Raw genomic sequence first — 7,481 nt, 5'->3', positions numbered from 1 at the left:
ACAGGTATCATGAAAATGTCAGGAGGTCACAATGTAAAGAATTTGTCATTTAGCCTGAGATAAAAGTGCTTAAAAATGACAGCTATTCTATAGTGCCTGATTCTATTGAGTCTTTGTTTATATGTTTCTTAATTTAGTCATGAATCTTTCAAAATCAGAAATTAGATGGTAATTATCTGTAATTCCCAACATATTGTGGATACAAGAGGGAGTCAATGGCTAATAGTCACATGAAGAATAATCAGCATCTCTGACGGTAAAGGAAATGTAAATCAAAACAACACAGATTCCACCTCCCCTCAGTTAGCATGGCCACCATAAAGAAAGTAAACAACAGATACTGGCAAGGATGTGGCCAAAAGTTAATTCTAATACACTGTTGGTGGGAATGTAAGCTTGTTCACTCTGGAAAGCAGTATGCAGGCTCCTCAAAAAACTAAACACAGCACTACCCTATGACCCAGCAATTCTACTCCTGGTCATTTATCTAGTGGAACACAAACAAGGTTGCAGTAAATCCACCAGCAGAACCATGCTCATCGCAGTACTATTCACATAGCCTAGATGCCTGGATGAATGGATTAGAAGTTGTGAAATATGTATGTATACACTCCCCATATCCCCCCAACACAAATGGGATTTTACTTATTCATTATAAAGAATGATATTGTACCATTCCTAAGGAAATGGAAAGGCTTGGGAAAATTATATTAAATGAGTATGTTAAGTGAAGTAAGCCAGACTCAGAGAAATAAAGGTTGCCTGGTTGCCCTCATTTGTGGTCGATAGAACGTACCTATAAATCTAAAAGTCTATGTGTTGGGTGGTGTGCACATGGTTACAAACGAACTCACTGAAGTATAATAGACTCTATGGAGAGCCCTAGTATGTAATGCTTTTTTACAAAGTCAACACCAGGAAATGGGTACATCTAAGGGAGGGGTGGCACCAAAGGGAGAGGGCTAGACAAGTGAAGGGGGTAAGGGAAAGACCATGGTCAAAAATTCAGTGTATATGCCACAAAATAAGGAAAGCAAAGGAAAAGATGGGTTGAAGAGGGGTGAGAAGGTTGAAGGGTGTGACACTGACCAAGATGCATTGTGTTCGTAAACTGCTTTGTTCCATGGCACTTCCTTCATACAACTTCCTAAAGATAATAAAAAGTTTAAAAAGGAGGAGATCAGCATTTACAATCGAAAAGATCCTTCTGTGATGTCCTTAACCGAATGCATTCAAAGACAAATGAAACCATTCTTGTTCTAAAAAAAATTAAACCTTTTTATTAGTATATTTATTTTATATATAAAAGAAATACAAAAAAAAGAGAGAAACACAACAAAAATGCTTTTATGGCAAGTCAGATTTGTCGGTGCCTTCTGCTTGGGCTCCAGGCTCTGGTCCGCTTGGGGTCAACAAAGTCCGTCGGTTGTAATGGCCCTTGATGATACCCGTGTTGTTGTTCTCATTGAGTAGCTGCTTCTGCCTTTGCCTGTTGAGGGACTGCACAAGGCCCAGGACGACTGCGGCCAGGGAGTACTGCCCGGGCAGTCTTCTTGGGGGCAAGATGAATGGGTTGGGTTGGACTCTTCCCAGGAGAAAGTACGTTTTGATTTTTCCTTCTTGCTCACTGATACCCTTCACGTAGATCTCCCCTCGGTAGTCGAAGGCAAAGCCTTGATCTTTCAGGATCAGGTAGGTCTCCTCTGGGACTTGGATCCGGCCGCTCACCCCTGTGCTGTCCATTCGGCTAGCCAGGTTCACGGTTTTACCCCAAATGTCGTACTGCGGCTTCTTAGCGCCAATCACCCCAGCGACCACTGAGCCGTGGCTGATACCTGTAAGTAAACCAAAGGAGCAAGACATCAGGGGGTGACAGGGGCAGCCTGGTGTCTTGACCTACTGGGAGTTCATGGGTGTGAACTCTCTGGGTGGCGTGGATCCTGCCTCCGTTATTTATTTGATGCGTGTCCTGGGAAAGTTACTTAAGCTATTTAGATCTCACTTTTCCTGCGTACAGTAGATCATGATTGGCATCGTCCCTGATAACCAGACAGAACTTGACACAATACCATTAGCATTATTTCCAGATTCACCCTGGCTTCTCCTGGCCCATGGGGTGGGGGTGGGGGGCAGGGGAGGAGGAAAGCCCTGACCAGGATCTCCTTCTGCTGACACAGTGCTTGGACAGCTATTTCCATCCATGTCTTCAGCAGCAATCCCTCAGCCCGTGGTGATGGCTTCCTGATGGGGATTTGTATCTCCCCGCTTTTCCACTCGAAGCCTGTGATTCCCACCGCTGCAGGCGGGTCCAGGTCTCTCGGAGAGGCACAGTCTGATCTAGTTACAGCCCAGGACTCCCTTTCTCCCCAGGATAAGGATAGTGCTACCTGGGATCAGAAGCCAGAAAGTCTCCCATCTGACTTTTGCCTAACTTACCATCCTTATCATACCTACTTCTCCCTTTCCCTGCACAGTGGGAATCTTCTCTGTTAGTTGTTGATCTTACTTGCCACCACTTAATCCTGGGCACCTTAGTCCCGCCTTTCTTCCTGCATGGATTTTGAGTTCCCCCCAAGCCCACAGTTTTTGAAAAACCCATTTGTTTTTCAATCCTGGATTTTAAACTCAGGGCTTTGTGCTTGCTAGTCAGGGGCTCAACCACTGAGTCCCATGTCTAGCTCTTTCTGCACTTGTCTTAAGATGGGATCTCACTTTTTGCGGGGTGCTGGTACACGGACTATGATACACCTAGTTTACACCCGCCATGGTAGTGGGGGCACACCACCATGCCCAGCTTCTTTTATTGAGATGGAGTCCTAAGGAATTTTCTGTCCCGACTGGCCTGGATCCTTCTACATAGCAGAGACAACAGGTGCATGCCATGACACCTGTTTTGGTTGAACTGGAGACTCAAACCATGATTCTCTTGATCTCATCCTTCCAAGTGGCTAGGATCACAGATGTGATCCAGAAGCAGTTTGTTATTTGCCATCTGCCTAGTGAATGGTTTCAAAAATAGTTTTAATGCCTTAAGAAACCAAAATGTCCCTTCTAGACATGGACAGCTTTTCACTGAATGTGTCAGCGGGCATGTCTGTCTCCTCTAATGGATTTAGAGGTTTGTTTAAAAAAATCATTTTATAGACATTGACTAGGCACCTGCTCTGTGTGGGATTGTGGTGGGAAGTCAGAGAGATACAGACTAGCACTAATGGGGACTGCTTTCTACTGGTAAGAGAAAAATAATAACAATAGGTAATATAGTATCAGCAGGTAAATACAAAATCAATTAGGGTAGAAGGATGCAGAAAGCTGGATGGAGTGCATATGAAGGAAGTTAGGGAAGGCTTTTTGAGCAGAAATTTGAGGAAAGTGATAGGTGTTGGTGCACAAGTGTGCATACGCACACACACTCTGTAGAAGCCATGGGAATCCCAATGGTGGATGCACTTTGAGAACTACTGTCCCATTTGATTCTCATAAGGTATGAGGGCATGGGAGATGATAAGTAATATCCAATCTATATAGGACACTGAAGCTCAGAAAGTTTAACTGTCTCATCCAAAGTCATAGAGCTGGTTAGAGCAGACAGGTGACACAGGTTGAGATGTTCTAGCTAGTTGAGAAATAATGCCAGCCATTGAACACCATGCCAAAGTTAGACTGGATCCTAACATCTTTGGAATTAATGTAGAATGTCTCTGTCTTCAGGATTAAAGGTCTCTTTTTACTCCTGGCTAAATAGTCTAGTCCACTGTTTCAGAATGGATATGCAGGGTTGAAGAAGTAGGAACAAGCCTGGAGTACCTCATCCATGGATCAAAATCATAAACTATAACTCATTTTATCCCAAAGAACAAAAGCAGATGGCATTCATGAGCTTTAACCAGTCAGTTATTGGTATATCTTGACATTGTCCCTGGAATTCGCTAAAGGAGAACCTATTGAAATTAAATAGCAAGTCAGCCAGAGGACATCTATAATATAGAGAAAGCAGCAAAACTTATTTTAAACTGCTTCTTGGCAGCCAGAACGTCATTCATCTCTGTGCCAGGAAGCTTGGAGATGCTACCGGCATGACTTTTTGGCTGTGTGATGTTAGGATAGTTGTTCCCTTTTCTGGGCCTGAATTTACTTATCTATAAAACAAAAATGCAGACTGGAGCAGAAGGTTGCAGATTAGGTTTGCTGAGGCTCTGAGAGACTCAGCAGAGACAGAGACAGAATTGGAAAACGATGCAAATCACCAGAGATGTTAAATTGCAACGATTACCGTGTTGCTACATTGCACAAAACATCCCTAAGATTGAATATGGTGAGCTCAATGGACAAGAAGTTAGGCTCTCTGCTAGGTTGCTAGCTATGACACCCTCAGGAGTGGAACCCTCCCTTGGCCTGAGGTCATTATCCAAAATAACCTCAGAATAATACATTGACTTACCAGCACTGATCATTATGGAAGTCAGAATTCAATAATTCTAGGGTTGTCGGTGACCTCTGCATGGTTACAGAGGGTAGAGAGGTTGGCCACAGCCTAGGGTTTGCTTTGTATCTGTGTACCCACGCCAGACTCTTGTTCTTGCTTCTAGTGTCATGAGCAAGCAGAAGCTCAGCAGGGCCTGAGCTCACTCTGGGTTTGTCCTTGTCTAGGTCACACTACATCTCTTAGAAAAAAAGAAATCTTCCCTGGTTGGATGCCCAAGGCACGGGAGGGGCTGTTGAAGCAGAAGCAGTCAGCTCTGCAGAGTTTCTGTTCCAGCCCCTGCTTACCAATCCGAAGTTCAAAGTTGTTAAACGAATGCTTGTTGATCTCCTGTATGCTTTCCGTGAGGGCGAGAGAGAAGTCGGCCAGAGCACACAAATGTTCCCACTTGTCTTCACATTGCTGCAGCCATGAGAGAAATAGAGTCAGTCCTCCGTGATCAACATTGGCAGGTCTGCACCCAGAGCTTTCTATCCTAATCCCTCCTACACTTCCCTTAGAAGAAAACAACCACTTGTCTGAGCCTCTGTAAACCAAGGTATCAGTACCCCAGATTCTGGGGTCACAGGAGATTCACTTGAGAGGGTAGGGGGTGGGGCTCACATCCTGTTCTTGTTTACTGACGTTGATGCAACATGATTTCCTTTGTGTGCTCACTGGTGTGGTAGTGGTGATAGTGTGTGTGTGTGTGTGTGTGTGTGTGTGCATGTGTGTGCATGTGGCCGTGTGTGTACATGTATGTGTTCTTCTGCTTATATACATAGGCTTTTGCATTCTAGGAGTTGTGTCTGGTTTCTTTTGAAGTATTCACAGTGCCTATTCAAGGAATGCTTCATGTAGACATCTGTTCAAAGACTGTTTCATGTAGACATCTGCTCATGGGACTCCCAAGAGAACCTTAGTGCCCCTCTGAACCAATCTCAGTTTCTAAATCTATAAAATGTTAGCAGGTAGGCTAGCCCTGGTGACTTGACTGAGATTAAACATGCAAGATAATTCTTATGCCCCAGTAGAGCAGAGGTTGGAAACAGTTTCAGTAAAAGGCCAGAGTGCAAATATTTTAGGTTTCACAGAACACATGGTCTTTGTTGTAAATGACACAATATTACCCTTTTCTTTGAAAGACACAAAGGATACATTATACATGAAGGGGCATGGCTGTGTTCCAATAACACTTTATTTGCAAACTCAAGGGGGTTGGCCAGGTTTTACCATGTGAACTCTAGTTTTCTGACCTCTGCTCTCGAAGGCTACATGCACGTACAATGACCTTACTCTTGGAGCATTCCAGAGTTTTTCGTTGGGAAATGTGTGCAGGCGAAGGGCAAGAATGGTGTAATGAGGACTCCATCTCCCAGAATAACTTTGACATGTATTTACTTAACAGTTTTGAGGATTTGCTGGGTGCAAGGCTTTACATGGAAGCATGAAACATCTCAGGTTAACCCACTCATTAGTCCCAAGACAGTAGATTATGTAATTCTGGCGATCAATAAACTTCACAAAAAGGAGAAAAAATTATAATAATAATAATTATTATTTTTATGGAGTGATTTTAAAGAAGATGAATCCAAGCATAAGAAAACAAGCTAGCTCGCAGTTTACCGAAATGAAAACCAGGAAGCTAAAGTGTATTTTGTCAAGAGGATTGTGGGAGGGAGGGAAGATGAATAAAAATACAGTCATGAGGGCTGGGGATATAGCCTAGTGGCAAGAGTGCCTGCCTCGTATACATGAGGCCCTAGGTTCGGTTCCCCAGCACCACATATACAGAAAACGGCCAGAAGCGGCGCTGTGGCTCAAGTGGCAGAGTGCTAGCCTTGAGCGGGAAGAAGCCAGGGACAGTGCTCAGGCCCTGAGTCCAAGGCCCAGGACTGGCCAAAAAAAAAAAAAAAAAAAAAAAAAAAAAAAAAAAAATACAGTCATGATATTCAAGGGACATATGTAGAAACAGACCTCATAACTTGAAGGGATGGGTGGACAGATAGAGGGGAGATTGATGGAGCAGGTGACATTGGTCAGGATGTATTGTACTCATATACCAACTAAAATTAAAACCCCTTCACAGAACTACTTAAAGATAATTAGACAAAAGAAAATAACAGGATCCATAAAATAACTGGAAAAAGAACGATACAGAGAATATAACCTAATAGTGGGGGCTTAGTAACCCCTACAACTAAATCTTTTTTATTTTGCCAGTCCTGGGGCTTGGACTCGGGGCCTGAGCACTGTCCCTGGCTTCTTTTTGCTTAAGGCTAGCACTTTGCCACTTGAGCCACAGCGCCACTTCTGGCCATTTTCTGTATATGTGGTGCTGGGGAATCGAACCCAGGGCCTCATGTATATGAGGCAAGCACTCTTGCCACTAGGCCATATCCCCAGCCCCCCTACAACTAAATCTTAACCGCAGTATGCCTTTGCCCAGACCTTTGTGAGTAATGAAGCTCAGTAAGCAGCCCACAAGTTTCTCAATAGAGCAACATTATTTCCCCCAGCAGACCTCCCACCCTGGGGAAAATACTGTGTCCCCTGACTGTCACAGACCCCTTTGACAGAGCTCCTCACTGCTCCTAATCTCCTGGTGACAAGGGCTTAGCCATCTGCAGCCAGATGGCAGCAAAAAGGCTTAGGTGTAGCTGAGAGCAGATTATCTAAGACCTGTACCTGTTTTTCAGGGGACAGGCCTGACACGGCCATGTAGGTACTGCCAATGGTCTTGATCTTCTCGATGTCTTGAAACCGGTCTTCGCCAAGCAGCTGAAATAGAGCCAGCAATATCATTAGTCCTGGTCTTTATTCCTTCAGGAAAAGGGGCTGGCTCATCATGCAAACAAACTCAGCGAATCCTAAGGACCAGGTATCCTTGATCTGCTGATTTTTTTTTTTCTACAGTCAGGCATTCAGTCACCACGTGTTTGTTGAGCACGGTGTCAAGTTTGCCACAAGCCCGGTTGGATATGAATGGATATCCTTGAAAAAAGTGTGTTGCTGTGAA

At 44.1% G+C, this 7,481-nt stretch overlaps 1 protein-coding gene across 3 annotated transcripts in view; it reads right to left on the bottom strand.

Moving 5' to 3' along the window:
- Positions 1-1,254: 1,254 nt before the first annotated feature.
- The window catches only part of Adcy8 (adenylate cyclase 8), a 178,358-nt gene continuing 172,131 nt past the window's right edge, over positions 1,255-7,481 (bottom strand). For all 3 annotated transcript variants that reach the window (XM_048358470.1, XM_048358471.1, XM_048358472.1), the window contains 3 exons: positions 7,151-7,243; positions 4,771-4,885; positions 1,255-1,835 (listed from right to left, as the gene is read on the bottom strand). In XM_048358470.1, the coding sequence (XP_048214427.1) occupies positions 1,348-1,835; positions 4,771-4,885; positions 7,151-7,243 (696 nt within the window). In that variant the 3' untranslated portion in view covers positions 1,255-1,347. The remainder of the gene's footprint in view (positions 1,836-4,770; positions 4,886-7,150; positions 7,244-7,481) is intronic.

This window comes from Perognathus longimembris, chromosome 12, assembly GCF_023159225.1.
Source record: "Perognathus longimembris pacificus isolate PPM17 chromosome 12, ASM2315922v1, whole genome shotgun sequence".
Classification (NCBI taxonomy): domain Eukaryota; kingdom Metazoa; phylum Chordata; class Mammalia; order Rodentia; family Heteromyidae; genus Perognathus; species Perognathus longimembris.
The sequence above is the reverse complement of the archived record's forward strand: the minus strand, read 5'-3'. Positions and strand labels throughout refer to the sequence as shown.